This window comes from Taeniopygia guttata, chromosome 4, assembly GCF_048771995.1.
Source record: "Taeniopygia guttata chromosome 4, bTaeGut7.mat, whole genome shotgun sequence".
Taxonomy (NCBI): Eukaryota; Metazoa; Chordata; class Aves; order Passeriformes; family Estrildidae; genus Taeniopygia; species Taeniopygia guttata.
In genome coordinates this window covers 48,424,761-48,447,954 of record NC_133028.1, presented here as the reverse complement: position 1 = coordinate 48,447,954, position 23,194 = coordinate 48,424,761, and the positions used below count along the sequence as shown (strand labels likewise).

Below are 23,194 nucleotides of genomic sequence, written 5' to 3'. Positions count from 1 at the left end.
ATGCAGAAATTGTACACATATAACACTTCAAATTCTAGTCATGTTAAGCAGCTTTTTATGACACAGTGTAGATATTTATTATTTAATCTATTCACTGACAGGAATGAGAAGGTGCCAAAATGGAAGTAAAACAAGCCATGAACACATTTAGTGGCATTCTCTCAAAGAGGTCACAAGTAGAAGACCAGATAGGAGGTTTTTCGATTTCTTTCTTTTGGTCTCTGTTAGAAAACTTTTACAATAAGCACTCGTCTACAAGTACTTATGTATAGTCACAAGCAAAGGTAAAAAGATGCAATCTGCAAATTTAATATTAGTGAAAAGCTTTAAAACAAGCACACTCCTGTGAGAATTCCTATGTAGTTTACCTGTATAAACTGATATATTTAATCTAATGTATTTGGTGAAGTATGTGACCTTTCAGTATTGCTATAAGTAATCTACTACATGGATATCAATAAATGCTTAGATTTTATTAACTGTTTTCAGATTTCTGAAAGCAAATAATTCAAAAAGCAGTTCTTGCAATGGAAGCTACTTTAGACATTACATCTGTTATTAGATATCCAAGAACATTGCAGGGAAAGCTGTAACTTAGGATTTGCTAAACATTAGCTAAGGAAGACAGCACATTCAGTCTAGCATACAAAGAGTCTTTTAAAAAGAATCTTAAATACAAGGTAGATGGTAATATTTTATGGAGCCATTTTCTTTAATATTCATAAATCATTGTAGGGAACACAATCCAAATGAGCAGTGACATTGTTAAATTGTAACCTGAAATAAATATGCAAAAGGATGTAACAAAATTCAACATGGGTATCATGATCAGAAGATATTATACAGACTAGTGTGCACAAGTAATGTCCAGCAAAGGTATCAGGAAAGAAAGGGAACAATACATCCACATCTCAAGACCTCGAATTACTGGTTTTGTTTGGAGTTCTTTTTGCCATAACTTGTTTCACAATCCAGCCTTTAGGTAGGTAGAACCTAATACAAGTAGCAGGTATTTTAGACTACACAATCAGAGCATAAACATTTGGATTATCAACGTCTCCAGTAACCACACAAAGAGTGAAGAGAAAAGAAAGTCAGCATTTCCTATATTCCAAGTTATCTAGTAGGTAACATCACATTTTTTGTCACTTCCTGGCACAAAATACAATGTTTTGATTTTACTATTACTGTTCTTACTATTATTTTAAACTAATTTAATGACGAAGATAAATCATGTTAAAAGTTAATGCTCACGTAGTCCATGGATTACCAAAATGAGCTATCTTGGAACATAAGACAAGATGTTTCACACAAGAAATATGGGAAATACAGTTTAGCAACCATATTTAAATTTCAAAACAGTTCTAAAATGTATTTAAGCAGCAAAACAACTGCTGCACAGAAGTCTAGAGTGAAATTCAGATCACACATTTACAAAAATAACATATAGATACATATACACGTTTAAGGCTTCAGTATGCAACTCTCCAAAAATTTGTCTGAACTCTACACTCCATGTAGATCCAGTTTAAAGTCTGAGTTCATTCATTCTGTTGCTGAATGCAGCTTATAACGCCATCTGTTTGTGAATCAACATTCAAGGCTATGTACACTGAATAAACTCCAGAAAGCATTTGAGCATAGAGAATTCATCTCTATTTCAGTGCACCTTACCTCATGATCTTTCTGTGTTTGCTTTTCCAGTGCTTCAAATTCATCTATTTCTTCTTTTTCCTTCAGTCTCTCTTTCAGTTCATTTATTTCTAATTTCAACTGCTCATTTTCCAGCACTAAATTATCAAAGTTAGCTTGCAGGATGTGGACCTCTTTAACAACAATATCCTAAAGAAATGGCACAAGAAACTTTAGAAGCTGTTGCTGCAATATCAGCCTTATTGCTAGAAAGTTCAGAGTAGACCTACCTTTTCTAGTGCTAATGCTTCACAGAGCTGCACAGATTCTTCAAAGTCTTTCTGGGTCTAGAAAAAGGAACACTCTCAGTTAGCAGATCTACAAGATCAAGTAAGTGGAGTATTCTATTCCTTGTTGCTTGTCTTTTCACACAGCTAATCCTGTTTAAAGACCAAAGTTGACTTTATCATTTGCCACAAACCCATACCACAGCTTCACAGAGATGGCAAGAGACTTTCTAACCAGTTTCAATAATTCTGCAGACACAGAACACTGGTGTTCTACAGAACAGTAAGGCTGATCTTACTGAGAAGCATGTTATGAATATGTGCAGTATCAAAAAGTCAAAACAGATTATGTTGTTACCCAATTCATGTTAGGACCAGCAATCCATTCTGCTTCTGAAGTTTGATCAGGAACCATCAGGCAATGGCTGTCATACCCAGAATTCTCTAAGGTAGCTGAAAAGAAAGGTGTATTAACAGAAGTACCAGTAGATTTTAAACTGAGCATCAAGAATTTCTTCATCAAATAATTTTACCACATTGGAAACAAATCATTCAATGGCAAAACAACAGCACACTGAGTAAGACTTCTGACTCTCATGATTTTCTGTTATGAAAGGGAACACCAGTGAAGTCCAATCCCTATACTTATGTTGGCCATCTTATCACAAGTTAATGAAGTCTAAACCAAATCCAGAATATATACTTAATTACAGACTAGGAAAAGTTTGAGTGTCAAGAAAAGAACCACTCAACAGTAACCTGTTGAGGGAAGACTTAAGGGAAAAAAGCAGCCCACCCCCATACAGAAAAAAAAAAGAGCCCAGAACAATCCACCTACAAGCAAATACATGTTTCACAGGACAGGTAATAAGGATGTAGGATGTAATTCCACAACAATACTACTAAATTGTCCTCTTGTTCTCAGGTGAATTTTGTTTTTAAATTTATTTTCCAATTTCAGTTCACTCCACTTATGAATCCTTGAATTTCTGTCTCAATCTCGTCTTTGAGTAACAACTTCTATTCTTGAGGATTTGGGGATTTCACACATATACCTCTTCATTTTTGGGGAGAGAACATGGGTTGAAATGGACATTCTGTGTTAAAGAACACTTTCCCAAAAAACTAGGGGGTGTGGGTAGGCTGCATGGCAAGTGTTTATAGACCTTGCCATTTACCTCACAGCTCTCCCCTTTGGTTTAAAGAATTAAAAACTCAATATCCAGGCAATTTGGGGTGGTAGAAGCACTTTTTGTTGAAAAGTGTGTAGAACAACACTTGTAGTCTTGTTACTTTGGTTTTTAATTTCTGTTCGCAAAGGATCAATTTATTCCCTTCGGGAAATGTAATGCAATGCTTGCAAAGTTATTTGTTGGGAATTTCACGGAAAATGAAACAGAATGGTCTGGGTTGGAAAGGACCTCAAAGATAATCTAGTTACTTACATTCCTCCACATCTGGTACTGCTGGCAGAGACAACTTCATTTTTTTTGTTTCAGTTGGCATTGCATTTTCAAAGTCTTCCAAAAAGCTCACGTTTGCCTGGTTTATTTTACCAGGAGCCCAAGTAACTCTTCTTCTTCTCTTGGCCTTTAAAAAAGTATTTACAGAAAAAGTGGTAAAACGAAACTACTAGGCAGAGAGTAAATGTTGCCTCTGGCTAGTTCTGCATCCATACCTGCATCACCAGTTAACTGGACAGTATTTTGCAGTTTCCTCAAAATTAGTTGGAAAGCAAAAAAGTCCTTGCAGTCTGTTCACCACAAGGCAACATTGAATTGACAGAAGTTAATTTAAAAGTTAGCCCTTTAAAAACATGAAAAAAAGAGCGAAAATTGCCCGTTATAGTTACTCTTCATTATCAATATAAATCTATGTATGTAACATTGCCTTTGCAAAGTATTTCAGAGTTATCAGTAAGATCTGGAACAGGAGCTTACTTTAACATTCTGTCTTGAGGCAAAGGAAGCAGAAGTCACCAGCATCTCAGTTAAGTTTCGTATTCTGTCTTCCTGTACTTTTTGAAGGGAATTTTTTTCTTCCAACAGCTGGGCCAGTTGGTCCTTTTCCATTGCATGAATTTGAGTTTTTGAAGATACCTTCCAAAAAGAGAGTATTAATCACACTGACATCTTAAGAGCAGAAACCACTCCTACAACAGATACATAATCATTGATAGTTAAAAACAACTACACACATACACTCCTTTAAGTATGGAAGAGAAATATTTAATCCTGAAGAATGAAACTGACAGTTTAGTCTATGTTTTCACTGCAGACTCAATATTTAAAAGTGGTCAAAACTTCCAGAAACAATACAGCCTCAGATTTTTCTAGGTATAAAAAGAGCATTCTTCCAAATATAACTCACTACCTGCTATCACAGAAGATATTAAACATACCCCTAAGTTCATGCTGCAAATTCATTATCATTAAAAATAAGGAATAATTTTTCTAAAAAAATTCTCCAAGGATATTTATAATTTGCAGTAAGAAAGTGCATTATTTGATTTAAGGCACTAGAACAGTATTTGGCATTGTTATTTTCTTGTATTTATGTTGTATCATCTGTGGTCTAACAAAACTTGCAAGATTGTTCCACAGGTCCATAGACTTTTAGACAAGGAAAAGCATCAGAAACAACATTGTTTGGTGAGAAGTTACTATTGTTCATTTTCTAAATGCAACTTCCACATATACGTGACCTAAGTGCCAGTGATATTCATGCAGTTGCAAATTCCTGCAACTCAAACTGAAGGTAGATATCAGTAAGGGAGGAAATAATACAAAGTTGGGATCTTTAAAAGACATTCAATCACTTCTTAGATTAATTATATGAATTGTATCTTTTGATCCATTAAAGTGTGCTATAGGCATCACAAACTTCTATTTCTTAATTATGTTAACCTACTGATTAGGTGTAACAAATTCACAATTCTGTCAGTTGATCTCATTCAGCCTTAGCTTGCACACAGAGATATTGACTATCATTAGTTGCTCTAGACTATTCATCAAATATTCAATTTTTCTTCTTTCAATAAAAGTGGCAGAAATCACTTTAAAGAGTTCACCTACCCCTCCAAATTTAACTGCTTTTGATTTAAAACAGCTAGTCTCCAAATAGTTATCAGTAATAAGGATTGATTTTTTTGAGTTTATTACATACTTCCTCCAGCTGCTTTTTCAAATCCAGAATTTCTTTGCGGTATCTCTTCAGGAGAGCATCATCATCAAGAACTTCATTGACTTTTGGTGTATTCTTCATTCCTTTGGCTGTATTGGCAAACTGGAAGAACAGTCTTTCATGGGTAATAGTTGAAGAATAAATATCTAAAAAGACTTATTTTGTCCCATATTTCCCAACAGAATTAAAGGGTGAGTTTATTAGATAAAGAACAGCATATAATAGGACCCAAATATTTGAAATAGCTTATTTTTAATATATTCTAAGCTTTGAAAAGGTGAAGCTTTCCTTGCTTGATATTAATACATAAAATGTGAAGCAGAGCATTCTTGTGCTAGCAAAGACTTCTCTTAACTATTTGGAAAAGGCAAATGAGATAAGAGTGGTTTTCTCCTGTCTGCTAAGTGAGAGAAGGAGCTTTGTTCCAACTTCCAAAAAGCTCTAGGTACATCACCTAGCACAGGATGACTGCAAAAAAATGTTGTGTACAAAAAATATTTCAAGTTCTGAGTTTACAGAAGCCCTACAGAAGACCCGGCTCATTAAAGATCCAGCAGATTACATTTTCCACCCCTCAAACCTTTCTACAATGACTAGTGCTGGAGAAGAGGTGAGAAGCTTTACCTGAAGAGTGCTGAGTGTCTCATCAAAAGAAACAGGAGTAATTGTACAAATAATAACTGTTTTAGCATTTCCTCCAAGGGAGTTCTGCAGAATTCGAGTCAGCTTACTGTCTCTGTAATTTATGAAGCTAATAAAAAAGAGGCAACAACAACAAAAAAAATCAGATTTTGGCATAAACCTGATAAATACATTTTCTATAGGTAACAGGTTATGTGAAACAGTTACCTACATAAGATTACAAATAAAGGATTTTAATTCCTTAGATTAGCAGTGCCTTATCTTATAACAGGTACACAAAGAGTTGCTTACCCAGAAGGGTCATCACAAAGTTTTTTGATAACTTGACCCAGAATGAACAAGCTCCGATTTATATTGCAGCCTTCTTTCAGTCGAACACCTAGGTAACACACATTTTATTATTACTATTTTAAATTTATAGCAATATTAAGATACATTTTCAACCTGTCAAGCTTCTGTACTATGTTATGCTCAGAGGGATTGATTGCCCAAGAGTTAAACCTTAAGTGCCACAATACACTATTGACCCATCAGCAGGCAGTACCCAATCCTTTATGATAGCCAAAATGCACTGAAATAAAACAGTAATAAAAAAAAACAAACTTTTAGAACTTTTACATAGTAAGAATCTGAGGCCATAACAACAATTTTTCTTCCTGATTAAATTTTGCAAATGCCCACATTTACAAATATAACAAACTTGTCTTAGATACAAGTTTCAGCTTAGTCATGGATTGTAAGAGAGGCTATTCTGTCCCTCTCAGATCACTTATTTCTGATCAAGGCACTTTTGTGCAGCTTCATGCTGTGACTGTTAACAGATGAGCTTCCTCTGAACTGAAGAGTGAGCCATCTATTCACTCTTCACCTCTACACACAAGTCCCTAAAAAGCTTCTTGTGATTTTGTTATTACAGGTGCATCTTCACTGAGTCATCCCCATTGTATTAGTTCAGTGCAGAACTGTTGCTGGGCCTGCAATTCTAGAAAAGGCATATTACTACTTAATTGTTTGCACTTCACAGCATTTACAGTATTTGCCTTAGTAGATCCTGTCCTGCCAAGGGGAAAATGCCTTATTTATAAACATTAAATAACACAATAGCACATGAATCAAATAATTTTCTTTCTATCATAGTTTCTCATAGAGGTTAATTAACAGGAGTTGTCAGTGGAGCTTCATTTAACACTCACCTTCAGATCCTGTTTGACTAGCTCTTTCACTGCCTGCCAGATCTACCAAGTTCTGCAAATGCATTAAATATTTCACAGGTTAGTTCTGAGACAATTTACTTAAAGCCCTCATAATTCTAAATCTCTGCTAAGAATTTAATAAACTAAAGTTAAACTTCAAAAAAAAAAAAAGTAAAGGGTCTGTCATTACTGGAATTAATGCTTACTACACACAACCAATACTTTCAAAGGTACATAAGGGTGCAGAGTAAGTTTGTATGAACTCTATTATTCCACCCCAAATTGTGTTTTAAACTTACAGTGCAACAATCTCTACCCTCGGTCACAAAAAAGATAAAAGTTTCTCTATACAGAAGTGTTGACTACTAATTCCAGCTGTAGGAATCTTTCATGGGAAAGAGCCTAGGTGAGATGAGCTAGTGTCCTGTCCAAAGCTGGCTGTATGTCTCTCCTTGCCTATCATTGTGGAAATAAGAAAAAAAAATTAACTACGAGAAGAAAAGCCTCACTCTGAACATTATGGCATCCCATAATGATTTGCCTGAGCAAGTAGCCTTCAAGTAGGCTGTAGAAAAGGCTTCTGAAACCTTAACATTTCACTAGAGATGTCCAGAGGTATTCTCCCCAGTTTATGGTATTTCATATACCAGTAATCCAAAGAGATGCTAAGAGGGGTCACTTCTGAAAAAAAAAATGAATCTTTTGGCCATTGCAGATGTAGGCCACACATTCTTCTAACAACAACTAAATTTGAGGATAAGTGAAGACTTAAGGTTACCCATTTTACAAGTTATTTTACTGGACTTGTCAGTGGTTAGAAACAATTGTAGGGAAGATGTGTTGAACAATACTCAAGAGCACCGTGACATAGTGCCTTAATGCTCCTAGAATGTCGTAACACTTCCCCAGTCCAGCATGAATAACTCTCATGTAGAACTCCCTCTGGTGGGAATATCTGCTCTAGATAATGCTATAGGAGTCTCCCTCTATACTTAAACGTCTGTCAGAGTTAACAACAAAAAACTCTTCTAAGTCATTATGCAGTACCATTAGTCTCTCAAACAAGCAGTAACAGAAAATTCTTTAGTTAACCTGTATTCCAAGAAGGTAGACACTTACCAAGTGGGAAACCATGACTGCTCCATCACAGTTTGCATTTGCAGGGTCACTTCGTTCTCTGCTTTCAATGATCTAGAAATGCAATGAAGTGCAATTAAGTTTTCATTACTTTGAAAACAATAAAACCACTTCCAATAGTGAAACATTTTTTTACCATTCTGAAGATAGTGTGGGAACGGCTGCTGTGTTCATTCATTTTTGTTTCTCCATAATGGCGATTTCCTGTCAAAAATAATATTAGAATACTTCTGCTTATAATCTAATAAACTGGAGATAAACAAAGAGTACCATTTTAAGACTTTCTGAAAAACTTTGGTTTATGAATATAAATCCAAGGGGATACTCCATGGTTCTAAATGTACCTGATTTAACCAACACTTTTTAAAGCTACCAGCTGACATGGTCTAAATACTTACTTTCTCCTTTTCTGATCCATTCCATAACTTGTTCTGGGGCAACTACCACTTCTTCAATCAGATCTTCTACATATGTATTCCTCTATAAAATTAACACAGTAATAAATTTTACTAAACTCCAAAACACACTTCAATACATAAAGTACACATTACCAGCAATTATGGTATTTATTCAACAGCTGAATGTCTTTTTACTCTAAACACAAGGGATGGGTAAAGTTTAGACTTCGACCAAAATTGTCAAAGGCAATTGTTGCCTAAGGGCACAAGACTCAAACAATAGATTTAGATTTTTCTAAAAACAGAAGGGCTGTGTGAAATATAGTTCTTCACATTTTCTAAGGGAATTTAGGAGTCTTTCTCAGTAACTCTTATCAGGACATAGTCATACAGCTGGTAAATTTCCCTTCTTCCTATGTTCCAAAACCATGACCACTTAAGGGAACCAAAGGGAAAAAAACACCCCAAAACCCTAATCAACAATTTTTATCATTTCCTACAAAACTTTATATAAAGAAACTGAAGATGGTGTTCATACAGACTTCCTTTCTATAGTGATCATCTTACTGAATAGTTCTAGTCTCATGGTTATTCTATGATCACAGAAGAAGAAAAGTGTATCTACTTGGTAGATAATCTTAAAATAACTCTGTATATCTGTCAGAAATTTGTAACACATGGAGCTTAATATCATGTTGTAGAAGTGCCACTAGCTAAACAATTATTAAGTCTTTGCAGTTCAAATATACCATCCTAGAAACCTTGAGGATTAAGTCTACTTTTACAAAGATGAACTAACAGTAGCAAGCCCAAAGTCACTGTTGTTATTCAACTACATCAACTGTCCTTTTGCTAATGCTGAAGATACAATTACACAGTTTGTCCCAGAAAAGTCTTCCACTGGCTGCTTCTGAAGGCATTTTTTCCCAACTTCTTTTACTCCAAGCAGATACAGTACTTACACATAACATCCACTTACATTAACATCTTCACGAATTCCCAGAGGCTTCTTTTTCCTATTATCGCAAAGCAAATCGGTAATTGTTTCATTGTAGATTTCCATGTAAGAAACCCTCAGCAGGAATTCTCTATCTGGAATCTGATGTTGAAAGGAGAAAAAAAAATCAAACAAAAACCAGACTAACTGATGAACATCTTTTAATACAGGTATTCTTAAACTGGAGATAAAGGTTTGGATATTGTTCCACAGATTTCTTTCCCTTCATCCTTGCTGTACATTAGCATCTAACAATACAGAATCATTTTTCTTCTATCCCACCTCCTTCCAGCTGCATTAATGGATATACCACTTCTAAGAGGTTATAAAATTAAGGTAACTGCCCAACAGAAGCATGGCAATAGTTCTCCTACTTAAATGCCATTTCCATAACCAATTTCCTCATGCTTAGGCTCCTTCCTCTCTGTGTACCTTGTCTTCTCTCTTTGCTTGCTCGGTTTTACTTTGCTGCTGCTGCTTCTTCTTCCCCTGCCTCCTTGGCAGAGAATGTTGGGGTGAGGAAAGGCTGCACAATGGACTCAAGGAAAATTTTCTTGCTTTTATTTACTTCTATAAACCCTCTAAGGGTACTCTGCACCTCCTTAAAGGAGCGGTGACCATTTAACTTCACCGGTAACAACTACTGAAACTCTCAAGTCGGAAGCAAACACTCTGCATGTTTTGGAAACCACTGTTTTAATGTACACTTTCTCCTTACTTTTATTAATATTGAGCAATTAGAAATTCTTTTGTAAGCCTAAAATAATATAGCGTCATATCCTTCCCACAAAAAAAGTCATTAATTGTTAATTTTTTAGACTTTTAAAGTGGCAGAATAAACACAACTTTGCATTATCTTATCTACCACATTAATAAGTGAGTATCTATTTTTATTTGTAATCAGTTTAGCATATTAGGAAGTTAAGAACCCTCCTTAGTTTTGCTCTGATTTGATTTCAACTACTAGAGTGCCATTAACTTTTTGTTTGAAATACTCATCTTTGCCAGGCTGGCAAAGTAACTGCAACATATAGTCCAATATAAGTTGATTTCCTTCATAAACCTCTTGATACAAAAATTAACTTTTATGTAACCAGCACAAATATTACTAGTCCTTTCAATCACTTCAATGTAATAGAATTTCTCACCTCACAAATGATTTTGAACACATGTTGAATTGCCTTAGGGATAATGCCCACGGAATCTTCATTCCCCATCATTGTGTAAGTCTTCCCTGAAGCAGTCTGTCCATAAGCAAAAATTGTGCCTAGAAAGATGGTTAAGCTTTACCAACTATCTCTGAAATACATTCCAAAAGTTTTTTAAAACTTACCATTCTAAAAGTTCTAAAACTTACCATTATAGCCTCGCACAGCTGACTGTATAATTGGAACAGCTACACCATCATACAACTGCTGAGTGTTGTCACTTGAGTGAAAGACACGATCTTAAAACAAACAACAAAAAAAATAAAGCATGTGAATCCACTCTATTGCAATTCAAATTCAGTATTGCAGACTCCAAATCCAGTATATTTGGATAATCATCTGCAGGTTAACGCCAATATAAATATCATTGTAGCACTACTAATGCAAGCTTTAAAAATTTTGTTTTAAAATAAATATTAAACACAAAATCAAGATAGACACAATGCAAAGATGATAGACAAGTAAAAAAAAAAAACCCTAAGAATGATGAACACACTTAAACAGTCATCCCATTTAATCCTAAAAGGTTTTGGCTAGTTTACCTACAAGGATGGTAAGCCTGACAAGACAGGTTAATTGCTAAACTCCTAGACTGGTGCATACTTTTATGTGAATTTGTATTTTGGGAAAAATATTTGTAGTGGCTCATATTAATAAGCAGAGTGAATCAGTAAGAAAAGATTCAAAGAGAGCCACTTAATTATGAGGATCCAACATTCACACTAGTCACTTTTGGGACTGTGTTCTCCCATACCCTTCTTCCTATATGCTCTAGACTAGCCCTTGTTTAGTCCATTTACAACTGGATTTCAGATTAAAAAAATGTGTTCCAGAGGCACTACGGCATGAACCAGAACAGAGAAAGTAGTGTCCATCAGGAAGCTGACCTCAAAAGCACATCCCAGTACTGCCTACATCAGAAATCCTGCGTGCCCCAATGGCACTCCGTCGGAATTAGGGACCTCGGAAGGTTGGGGGACATTTCAAGAAGCCCAGGGCATTCACCACAGTCAACACGTTCAAGACTACAGCAGAAAAGCTCCGCGTAAGTATCTAAGTAAAGCAATTGCTTTCACATTCTTACCGTAACTAAATATTTTGGTACCACTCACGTCGGAAACAGTATTATTCTCACTTTTCCAGTGCAGGGACACTTTATCTCCTGAGGCATTTTCTCTAAAAGAAGAGACACCGTGTTACCTTTATTGGGCGAGGATTCTGCTCCCAAAACGCGGGCCCCCTTACCGCGACCCCCTCTCCGCCTCCCTGCCCCAGTGCGGGAGCGCGGCGGCACCCGGGGGTGAGGAGGGAGCCTCGGCTGCCGCCAGCCCGGCGGCTCACCTGGCGATGAGCGGCCGCACACGCACGCACACCGTGACGGCACCCTCGTCCGCCATGCCGGCCGGGACAGGAGGAGAGGGTCCGGGACCGGGACAGGAGGAGAGGGAGCGGACAGGGGACGGCTCTGGCAGCGCAGCAGCGCCCGCCCCAACTGCCGCCGAAGTTTGAACTGCGCCCGCAGCCGCTCCCTATTGGCTCGCGTGGGACGCACGCCGTGCGTGGAGCGCACCACTCGCACCAGCTGGCGGGGAGGTGTGGAGGGGCGGCCGAGGGAAGCGCGGTCAGGGCCAGCGGGCTGAGCAGCCCCCGAGCTCTCCCGCCGCACCTTCCCCCCCGCCTGCCCAGATGGCAGCGGCCCGGGAAGGAAAGGCTGTCCGGGCCCAGCTGCCGGTCTTTTAAACACCCCCGGCATGGCCACTCCGCCGCGTCCCTGGCAGACGCTCCAAGGCTGAGAAGCCTTTCCGTTAAGGAGCTTTTCCTGATATGCCACGTGAACCTCCCCTAGTGCAACCTGAGGCTGTTTTCTCTTGTCGCTTGTAACTGGGGGGGAAGAGGCCAACCCCCACCTGGCTACACGCTGCTGTCAGGCACTTGTATACAGGGATAAGGTCTCCCCCGAGCCTCCTTTCCTCCAGGCTCAACACCCCCAGCTCCCTCAGCCGCTCCGCACAGTGCTCCAGACCCTTTCACCCTTTCCCAGTTCCACTGCCCTTCTCTGGATGCGCTCGAGTATCTCCATGTCTCTTGCAGTGACGGGCCCAAAACTGAGTACAGGATTGGAGATGCAGCCCAAAACTTGAGCACAGAATTGGAAGTGCGGCCCAAAACTGAGCACGGGATTAAAGATGCAGCCCAAAACCTGAGTACAGAATTGGAGGTGCAGCCCAAAACTGAGCACGGGATTGGAGGTGCAGCCCCCAGTGCCAATGATGAGTGCTATCACTGCCGTACACTCATCCCCCAGTACCTCAATAAGCTGCCTACTGTACACTTTTACACATAAGAGCGACATTGTAATGGGATTTTAAAAAAAGTTTATTTAAGTAAAATGTATGTATGAATTGAAATGAGGGCTAGAAAAACAGTGCAAAGATCTTGTGGGTGGTAGTTCTTAGTTCAAAGCAGCATCATTTTAGGAAGCAGACTATGTTTGCTTAGTCAAACAAACAGAAAAAGCCTTCATGCCAGTGTGGACAGGTTTGAGGGGTGGGCAAGGAGAAGGAGACAGCTACCAAGAAAAACCTACAGAAATCAAAAAAGAAGTCACACTCAAAAATAATTTGAGGTCAGCAAAAAAAAGACTAAATATTTTTACTAAAAACATGACTAAAAAAGAAAATGCTTTTTATATTCAAAAATTTAAAACAATCTGTTTTCTTCCATATTTTAATCATCCTCCACTTCCTCATTTTCCTCCTCCTCAGCTGCAGCTAAGGCTTCTTCCAGTGCAGCCTTGAAAGCCATTTCCTCTTCCACAGTGGGGTCTGCTCTCTCAGTGATTCCTGGATCACTGGGGAATTCTGCTTCTGCTGGCGGGGGCAATGCAGGAGTGTGGTTTTCTGAATTGTATTTGTGACCCCAGCCAAAATAGATGTTCTCAAATTTCCTGAGAAAGAGAAGTGAAAGATCACACACTCATCCCCTGACAAAATATTAGCAGACTGTCAGGCATCCTTACTCTGCTGCACAAGAAGTCACTCTGGTGCAGATACCCTATAGCAGAAGAATTTTAAACATGGCACCTCTATTTAACTGCCTTAATGGTTGTTAATGCATCGTCTATTTAAAATGATGAAGTGGTACTGCACTGCACTGCAATACAGTGTAGTGGAAAGACTGTGTACTGGAAACATACATGGGGGTAACAACCATTTGTAGTGGAAACAAACGAACATTAGAACCACAGAATGTAGCTGGTTTTGTAAACAGTCCCACAAACACAAGAATATGTGTTTTAAATCAAGGACTGTGCTCAAATGCTAACTCAGCGTTTACATCCATTAACTTTATGCCAGCCTTTCCAATGATTTTTTTTTTCCAGTCTTAAATACCTATTTACTGTTGCTGTGCACATTTAAGTGGCCTTCTCCATCTGTCTCTGGAATAGCCGGAATTCAGTCAATGAATTAATAATAAAGTAACTCTGCCTGCATTTGAGAGGCACCTGTGCGTAGCACATACAGTCAGTGTTGTAACCATATCAGCTGGACCCTCACCTGCCAGATGCAAAGGCATAAGCTCCAGGCCATCGGTTAGACTGCAGGATTGCAACAGCATATTCTGGGATCAGGTCTGTAGAAGCCTGAACCGTCCAAGCAGGGATGTCTTTTATGCCTGGAGACAGCCAAACACACACTGTCTATGAATAAATGGACTTGACGAGCCTCTACAAAAACTTAAGACTGAGCTACAAGACTTGCACAGAATTCAAGCAAGGTTTATGTTAAGTTGCACGACAGAAAGTCAGAAACAGTAAATGTAGGCACTCTTTTCCAACAGGTGGTAGCACAGGAATGCTGAGAGATCCCCACATACAGAAAAAAATCAGTAACATTCACCCCTGGGTCTTCTGTCAAAGACATTTTATCACTTATGGATAAATTGTATAGCTATATTTCACCTTGATTAAAGAATGGAGAGTAGAAAAATAGTCAAATATTGATGTAATCTAATATCCAGGCTCCCTTCTTCCCATGATTTGCTGCAGTAATATGCTAAAAGATCTAAATTCTTATACAAGTAATGTGTATCAGTGCATTTGTGTACATATTAATTATTCTATTTACTTACACATAAACACACATTTTTCTTTTTTCCTAAAAAGATGAGATAAAAATAGCTGAATGTATTTCATGTAGTAAGCTGGTTTGAACTTGCAATAACATGACAAGTCTAAGTTATGTTTTCCTTTTAATCTCAACAAGATGGTTACCTAGTAAACCTGATGATTTCAGTTTTAATGTTATTACTATTAACCATTTTGCTTTTGATTGATTTTGTAAAAGAACGTGTTTACCCTACAGAGGCAAAGTATATTGCTCCAAGAAGTGTCAGAGTTTTATAACTTCAAATATTTACTGCTAAATGACAACATTCCTAGTGACTCTCCAACAAAACCTTAATATTCCATGAAGAGTACCTTCATCTTCAGAGATTAGAGTAAGAAGGGCTTGTCCTCTTTCTTCCTGTTGCTCTTCTTCCTCCTCCTCTTCCTCCTCTTCTTCATTTTCCTCTGATTTTTGAGCAGGTTTAATCCAAACACAGCGACCCTATAATTGATGTGGAAAAGTTATAAATACATCTAACAATCATTGAAAGAATGCCAGTTAAAACTAGGTAAAACAATTGGCTCAGAGACATACACAGTTAAGGGATAGGAAGAAGAAAAATATGTATTCCATAACTGGAATATTGTTAATAAAATATTATTGCCAACATCCTTTTAGCAGAATGTTCCCCTCATTCCTCCCCTCACTCATTCCTGCTTACTGTTTGAGAATAACCTTATACCTCTGTTATCAGCTTTTTGTCATTTTGGATTCTTCAGTTCCTGGCCAGTTTAGTTTATATCCTTGCTAGATTATTAGTTACTGCAAACTATGGACTTATTCCTTCTTTTTAAAATCTGCATTTTTATTTGGCTACCAGTCAGAGAACATAACAGAATGTTCTTAAGATTTTAATGCACACTAATTTTATTTTTTACAGCTATTGTTTTGCTGGTAGTAAGTTTAAACCTTATTTCCAATCATTTGCTGTTATTTTACACTAGCATTCTTGACTTGGTAGACTGGCCATCAAATCATCCAGCAATAAAAACCGAATTAATAATACCTCCTTCTAGCACTAGTCTGGTATGTTTTTAAGTTTTTTCATGTTAATGTTTCACAGCAGAAAGTATAACACAAAAAAATTAACCAGAAGAAAACACCATATAAGTTCCATTTAGCATAAGACCATAAGCTATCTGCTTTTTAGCATCCTACTCAAGAAAAGAGAATTTTAAACACTTTTGTCAAATAAGGATCTCAAAGCAGAAAACCTCGTACAGAACATTGCAAGAAATTACTGTTATCTATCAGGGCCTAACTCCATACTGTTATTTAAAAACAAGTTTCAATCTCAAGAACACATAGCTGGAAAAAATACTAAACCTAGAGGATTCCTAAATATACATATACACACACATAAAAACAGATGGCACGTGTAAATACATGCAAGATATTTATGTATTATATAACATGTAAAAATGCATGTTTTAAGTGTTAGATATTTGGATAATATATATGATATAAAATATATTTCCTATATAAAAATCTTTCATTCCAATACCATTTCTGGTGAATAGTTTGCGTGTGCAGGTGAGCAGTGTCATTCACATTCTGTAACCCTACAAGCACTGCAGTGTGAGTGGCATCTAAGGCCCACGTGAGCTATACTGGCACACACCTGCTTTAGAATCTCCTTGACGTGGTGTGCCCACGTGGCGAGGGACTCCACCATTTCAGCCACAGGAGGAGGCTCAAACTCAAGGTTTTCTTCATATGTATCTGCTTCTTCTTCTTCATCCACTGGAAACTGGTAAAATCCAGTGGGAGAGACATGGGTTCCTGCTGAGATTCGAGCTATCTGTGCACGCAGGTAATTGGCCTCATTTCCAGGAAAAGGAGGGAAGCTCACAACAGGAGCATCCAAGTGACCAGTGAAGAACTTCTTGATTTGCCTGGCACAGACAATCTGGGCTGGTGTCACTGGAGGCAACTTCACCCAGGGTTTGCCTGGCTCGTTACAGACAAAGTAGACGTATTTATTAGTCCCAGTCCCATTTGCTTCTTTTGGGATATCAGGTGGAGGTTTATAGGTGGACTTTGGTGGTTCAGGTTCTTTTTCTTTCTGCTCATCTTCTTCTTCAGCCTCATCCATCTCATTCTGTTCTTCTGCAATTATTTCCTCTCCTTCCTCTTCTGTTTCCTCCTCCTCCTCTTCCTCTTCCCGTAACTGTACTTCAGCTATAATATAGTTCATTTCCAGGCCCAAGATTTTGCCCCAGAAGCGACAGGTCTGGATTGGCTGAACATTAATTAGGTTTTTAAGGGCAAGGAATATGTAATAGGATTCATCTTTGCTCAGGCCAATTCCAGCCTGTTCAAAATAAAAGGCTGTTTCCATCACATTTGGTAGAGAGGGCTGTCCCTAGGAAAGAAGATTCAGAGTTAGAACTAGAGAATAGGATAATTATCTATTTTTAAAAGTTGAACATGTTATCTACTGAACATTATACTTCACTTTCCTGTAGTGCCACTCATTATCTCTAAGTGCTTTGCAGACATTCATTCACTACTTTTTAAACTATCATTTAGAAAAATTCAAAGTCTTTTAGTGGTAAAGAAGAGAACACAGCAGCTCTTAGACCACAGATTTTCAAAATTCAAACTCCTAATTACTGAAAAATAAGGGAAGTCAGCATTCTTAGACAAGATCTACAAGGGATTCAATGCTAGGGCATGTCAGCTAAGAAGCCTTGATGCCTGCAAACAGTGACACTGTGCTGCCTTGTGTTGTAGATAATACAGATTTTATATATTTAGGCACCAGACCAACAACATTTCTCTGGGGTGAATGTTGTTTGGCATACAGCTGACTACAGTTGTTAAAATATTGCCCTCTGTTCTTATCAAAATCCATTGTAAGACTCCATCTGGCTTCAGTGGAAGCAGAACTAGGTCAATAAGTATTTCCAGTTGCTCTATCACCCATCTCTCATTTAATGGGCATCATGTGATCATAAAACACAGACAGAGTTATTAGAAGTTGGACATGACAGGGCTGGGAATTTGGAAGAATTAGTGCTAGTTTCATATGGAATTTCTTTGGATCTGATAGGTTTCTTATACCAAAGGAAGATTGACAGGATTATGAAAAATTCAGAATTCCTTTTGGAAATACCCTACCTTTTTTTCATTTTCAGCATCCTATACTGTTAATGTAAGATACATAACAGGCTATGGGAAAGATGGAGGACTATCTCTTCTGTGGTTGGTATTTGTACTCTGCAATGGTAATTCATCCGAATATATACTGGTAAACTTCATATGAAAAGCAACATATTGTTGAACAGCTATTATAATTCTCATTTATATTCTTATACTTCTCATTATAAGAATTCTCTTTTTTTTCTTGGGTAAAAATGCTTCTGCATATAAGCAACTGAATAATGAAAAATCTTGTTTTAAGAAATGACTTTTCAATTTTATTAGTTCTTCATTAAAACCGTATTTTGTTTCAGTTGGAGAAGGACAGACTGGAACCACACCAGGAGCTGGAAGAATCACAAAATTCTGCATTCTGCTATTTTACAGCAGCAGTTGTGCACAATATTGTCAAACTGGTAACAAGAACTATTGTCACATTAGGTAAAGGAACATCCCTTTTATAAAAAGAAAATAAACTTGAATGCAGTATTCCATGCTAAACTGGCATATGGGAGATGCTATAAACCTTACTTTCTGTTTATCACATCTAGGATATCCCTGATTAAAACAGCTCAGGATACTAGATTTACTACAGGAAAGAATTACAACTAAGTAACCAGATGGGTTTTTTCCTTTGGAACTAGACATGGGACGAGCTCAGCTGTGAGGAGGGTACATGGTGCAGTGACTGCAATTATTTGTATGTTCAGGAGAGGCAGCACTACAGAAGAGACCACAACTTTCTCCCTTTCTTTCCCTTCTCACCATCCTCCCACCCCTTCCCTGATATATTTGGTACCTGTTTCACTCCAATAAGAACTCACCATCTCTTCTTCTAGTTCTTCCTGTTCATCTTCTCCACCTTCCTTGACAAACAAAGCTTTATACTTTTCTGCAGCTTCAACTGTGGGAGGGATCACATATTCATCTCGAAGAGTGTCCATTTTTTTCCGAAACTGTGCCAACTTCACATCCTGGCTGATATTCTCAATTATGTCTACTGTATTTGCGGGCTGTTCATCCAGGATCTTTGTTAGTATATTAGCAAAGTGATCATATCTGTCACATAAATGTAAATATTGCTGGCTTACTATACAAAAGTCATAGAATATTATGCTTTTAGTAAAAGCATAATATTATGCTTTTTAGTAAGCTTTTACTTAAAAAAAAAAAGTAAAGGCTAATCATCTGGATCTTTGGAGAAATCATTGGAATAGTTAGAAGAAAGGGGATCATGGAGCCTTAAGGCAAATTAGAGTTAAAACTAGTCTGATTATACTTAAGAGCATTCCCACCCTCCATTTCTAGTATATATCCCATGTATCTATGAGCTGAATCTGAATTTAAACTTACTCTCCATCATAACAACTTCTTTCTGAACTCTCTATGAAATTCCATTGGGAATTTTGGATCTGAAAGATGTTGGACACATGCAAGTATCACTAGTGATGAAAGATTGCGTGTATAACATTATCCCGCTCTATATGCACCTCCCTTTGTCCTTTTACCTTTTTCTCCACTCATACTTCCTACCCTATTTGATTGTGATCCTTTTTAAGACTTACAAATTCAGGCCAGATTTTGTGCTGGTCTTCAGTAAATAGGCTTTTGCATTCTTGATTGCCAGCATCCGGGTTTGGGGATCGGGAATCTCATCCTCATACGGGCTGTATCCGGGCTGGTCAAGACCATAACCCGGTTCGTGTGGCTGGTAAGGGCCATGCCCAACTTCATGGGCATCTTGCAGGTAGGCACTTTGTGGTTCCTCCGCAGGGTCTGATTCTGGTGACTGATCCATGCTGGGCCGTGCCCCCGGTGCCCCGGGAGCCCCGTCCCGGCGCGTCTGTGCCCGATGTCTGGCGGCGGCACCCGCAGCTGCTCAGGGGCCTGCGCTGCTGGCCCTGGGTGCCCGAGGAGCTGAACCGGGCTCTGTGACCGGCACCGCGCCTGTCCCGCTGCACGGGGCGGCCGGCACCTCCCCTTCGGTCCTGTGCTCGGTGCGCCTGAGAGATGCTTTTCCTCAGTCCTCGTGGCTGCTCCCGCCTCGCCTTACCCCCGGTATGCCCGGGGAGCCGCTCCCGGTTCCGACGTCAGGAGGGTCTCACAGGGCGGCTGCCCGGGGCCGCGCTGGGGCGGCTGAGCAGCGTGAGGGCCGTGTCCGGCCTTCCACGGGCGGGCTCGCTCCGACCCTTCCCGGGCCGGCCTGCGGGGGCGGGGGGCTCGCTCCGGCCCTTCCCGGGCCGGCCTGCGGCGGGGGCTCGCTCCGACCCTTCCCGGGCCGGCCTGCGGCGGGGGCTCGCTCCGACCCTTCCCGGGCCGGCCTGCGGGGGGCGGGGGGCTCGCTGCGGGCCCGGCCCGGCCCGCCCGGGGACACCGCGCGGCGCCTCAGCGGCAACGGCGGCGGCGTCGCGGGGCAACGCGGGGAGCGAGGGAGGGCGGGCAGCCCCAGTGAGCCGCACCAGCTGCCACGCCCCTTTCCAGAGGGCTTTTAAACCCTTCTTTCTTGCTTTTAGGGGAATCTGGTTCAGCATGGTCTAGTGCGTGGCGTCCCTGCTTATGGCAACACGTGAGAAGTAGTTGATGGCTAATGTCCCTTCCAACCCAAATCAGTTGTGTTCTGTGAAACCATGAAATGCTGTTAAATACTTTTCCCTTGCACATTTGTGCTATGAGCTTTTCAGCTCTGCTGAGAGCAAAAGGGTGAATCTTCAAAAGTTCAATCTTGTTTTAAAAAGTTGTGAGTTTGCCTTCATTGCTTTCATGTGTGTTTTAGTGGTGATATGCTGTTCATAAAGCACAAAGGTTTTTATTTTAAGAGAAAAAAAAAATCTATTCCTAGAGCCAAGGGGAAAACCGCAAGCAGTTGTAAACTTTAGTTGGAATGGAGTTGCTTGGACGGAAAGCAGTGTCATTCAGTGCAATCAGTGTTAAGAGAATTACAGAATCTGCCGAGTTGGAAGTGGCCCACGAGGATCACTTCTTCCAGCTCATGGCCCTGCACAGGACACCCTGAGAGTGACACCACATGCCCCAGAGCATTGTCCAAATGCTTTGTGAACTCGGACAGATTCAGTGCTGTGGCCGCTTCCCCGGGGAGCTTGTTTCAGTGGCCAGCCACCCTCTGGGTGGAAAACCTTTTCTTGGTATCTGACCTGAACCTCCCCTGACTCAGCTTCATGCTGTTTCTTCAAACCCCGTTGCAGATCAAGAAAGTGAAGAATTAAGGAGACAGGTGGCCATAATGTGAGTTAATTTTCGTTTGCAACAGTATTCAAATACTACACTGTTTAAAGAATTGGTGTTATTTCCCATTATCCTACTCTGATTTCATCAGTAAAGGATTCGGTCTGTTTCTCCAAGGCAAGTCTGTTTTGCCCATGACAGTAATAGGTGAATAATCTTCCTGCTCTTATCTTGATGTGTTGTGTTTTTTCTCCTCTCTACAGTTCAAAAGAGGGAATGATAGAAAATTGACTTTGGGGGGCACCTGACATCCAGCCAGAGTGAAACCAATACAGTGCTGTAAGAATCTCAGCAGAATGCCCTATGGAAGTTACAAGTTGTGTTAAATAAAGTAGTGCAATACCTGAACTGTAAGAATATACTTCTCTGTCATTGATGGATCAGCTAATGTACCTTTTTAAAAGTGTGTTTTATGTTGGATATTTATGAGAAGCAACCAGAAAAAAGAAAAATGTAATAGCTATGGCAAACTTCTGTCACATTCCAAGAGAGTAAATGCTAGAAGTATCATTGAGGAATCTGACCCATTGTGAAGGAGCAGCAGATCATACTTTTCCACATCTATAAAGGTGGAGCATTTATCTCAAGAACGAAAAAGTTTGTGTATTGTGTTCCTATGACTCCAAGAAGTAAGACATGATTAAAAAATTTAGTTCTGCTGGGTTTCTTCTTGTAGAAGTTTTTACATTGATCTTTGCAAGGAATGTGCCCAGGTTAATTTTGCAGAACTTACCCATTGACTGCAGAGGGCGATACAGTACTTGCAAATTACAAGTGGATTCTCTTTTATTTGATTTTCATCTCTCATGTTTGGAGGGAAAACTTTTTTAGTAATTCACTTCTATTAAAACTGCATGTACTAATTTACCTTTCTGCTTGTGTGTTGTGTGAAGTAGCTGCTCAAGCATGGGCAAGTGCTTTGTCTTTTAAATTTTACTCAGAAAAGAAAGAAAACTGGGGGTACCTATATTGCAGTTGCTTAAGTTAGGACACATATGAAATGTGCAAGAGCCCAGGACAACTAGCACATCAGTGCAGAAGGATGTTTCACCAAGGTGCTATGATGGTCCTTTGTTGATAGAGAAAACTAGGAAAAGGGTATGTGCAATACTGCAGCATAAACATACTCTGATCATTGTCAGTAGCATGGGTTAATTAGCAGAACAGTAACTAAAGTATTCATGTTTTCCTTTTCCAAAGGAGGTTTGTATTGTCTCTGCTGTGGCCAGGTAGCCATTGTTTCTTGTCCTGTGGAATCAATTCTGCTTTTCAGTAGCTTTTTTTTTTTTTTTTTTTTTTTTTTAAACTAAACTCCTACCTGTAACTGGCGTTGAAATGGAGATCCAAAAAATGTTGCCCATAGAACTGGACAACTATTGCATTTCTATACAGGTTCATTTTTTTTTTTCACTGGGAAGGGAATAACAGACAATGTGAAGAAAGCTTCACTTTTCAGCTGGTAATTCTTCTCTACTCTATTGATTTCTCTGCAAACAAGTATTGAATTGGAAAACCCAGATTCACGTCCCACATGTATCTTGCTAGAAGAATGCCTTCATCTCTGGACCAGTAAGTAGCACCTGTAACTAATGAGGTGAAGCTGGTCTCTCCTGTGTAGCTGGCGAGGCAAATTTAACTAAATTCCAGCTGATGCAATAAGAAGCAGCTGTTGTTGCTTTCTGCTCAGAGCTTGTTCCATCAAGTAATTGCAGGTGTTCTGGTAGCTCTCTTAAGAGGAGAGCATAATTAGTATTTTCTTGTTGGATTTCATATGGCATAGGTTTCAAACTGTGTGCTGTGGTCAAGGCTCCAGTTCCTGAGGGTCTGAAGATAGCTTTTCCTTTGTGCTTTGTTTGTGGATTAAATCCTTGTGTTTTTTTTCTGACTGCTTCCAAATGAGCTCAAGAGGAAAGGTACTTGAAAAGTACAGATTTTGTCTTGCTACCTTTGTTAATTCTTGT

General features: G+C 39.3%; 2 protein-coding genes across 6 annotated transcripts in view; both read right to left on the bottom strand.

Moving 5' to 3' along the window:
- CENPE (centromere protein E) overlaps positions 1-12,188 on the bottom strand; it is a 39,183-nt gene extending 26,995 nt beyond the window's left edge. For 3 of the 5 annotated variants that reach the window (XM_041715909.2, XM_072928549.1, XM_041715908.2), the window contains exons 1-17: positions 12,019-12,187; positions 11,762-11,853; positions 10,827-10,916; positions 10,618-10,736; positions 9,452-9,571; positions 8,473-8,554; positions 8,211-8,278; positions 8,057-8,128; positions 6,938-6,989; positions 6,036-6,123; positions 5,727-5,853; positions 5,085-5,204; positions 3,860-4,018; positions 3,365-3,509; positions 2,278-2,372; positions 1,923-1,979; positions 1,675-1,842 (exon numbers count right to left, since the gene is read on the bottom strand). In XM_041715909.2, coding sequence (XP_041571843.2) covers positions 1,675-1,842; positions 1,923-1,979; positions 2,278-2,372; positions 3,365-3,509; positions 3,860-4,018; positions 5,085-5,204; positions 5,727-5,853; positions 6,036-6,123; positions 6,938-6,989; positions 8,057-8,128; positions 8,211-8,278; positions 8,473-8,554; positions 9,452-9,571; positions 10,618-10,736; positions 10,827-10,916; positions 11,762-11,853; positions 12,019-12,074 — 1,710 coding nt within the window. In that variant the 5' untranslated portion in view covers positions 12,075-12,187. Of the gene's footprint in view, positions 1-1,674; positions 1,843-1,922; positions 1,980-2,277; positions 2,373-3,364; positions 3,510-3,859; positions 4,019-5,084; positions 5,205-5,726; positions 5,854-6,035; positions 6,124-6,937; positions 6,990-8,056; positions 8,129-8,210; positions 8,279-8,472; positions 8,555-9,451; positions 9,572-10,617; positions 10,737-10,826; positions 10,917-11,761; positions 11,854-12,018 lie in introns of all 5 variants that reach the window. The other 2 variants (XM_030271644.4, XM_041715910.2) reach the window with 2 other exon arrangements.
- An 847-nt stretch (positions 12,189-13,035) lies between these two features.
- Positions 13,036-20,219, bottom strand: LOC100226425 (radial spoke head component 4A). Its single transcript, XM_012573375.5, has 6 exons — positions 19,556-20,219; positions 18,815-19,049; positions 16,468-17,211; positions 15,158-15,287; positions 14,235-14,352; positions 13,036-13,624 (listed from the first exon to the last, which is right to left on the bottom strand). The coding sequence occupies exons 1-6, from the start codon at positions 19,786-19,788 to the stop codon at positions 13,405-13,407; spliced, it is 1,680 nt and encodes a 559-aa protein (XP_012428829.5). The 5' UTR covers positions 19,789-20,219; the 3' UTR covers positions 13,036-13,404.
- Positions 20,220-23,194: the final 2,975 nt, after the last annotated feature.

Excerpts from the sequence above, each read along its gene's own strand:
- LOC100226425 (XM_012573375.5), bottom strand. The coding sequence starts at position 19,788 with ATGGATCAGTCACCAGAATCAGACCCTGCGGAGGAACCACAAAGTGCC. Across the intron at positions 17,212-18,814 it reads AAGAACTAGAAGAAGAGATG|GGACAGCCCTCTCTACCAAA; the intron begins GTGAGTTCTTAT and ends CTTCTTTCCTAG. Across the intron at positions 13,625-14,234 it reads TATGCCTTTGCATCTGGCAG|GAAATTTGAGAACATCTATT; the intron begins GTGAGGGTCCAG and ends TCTCTTTCTCAG.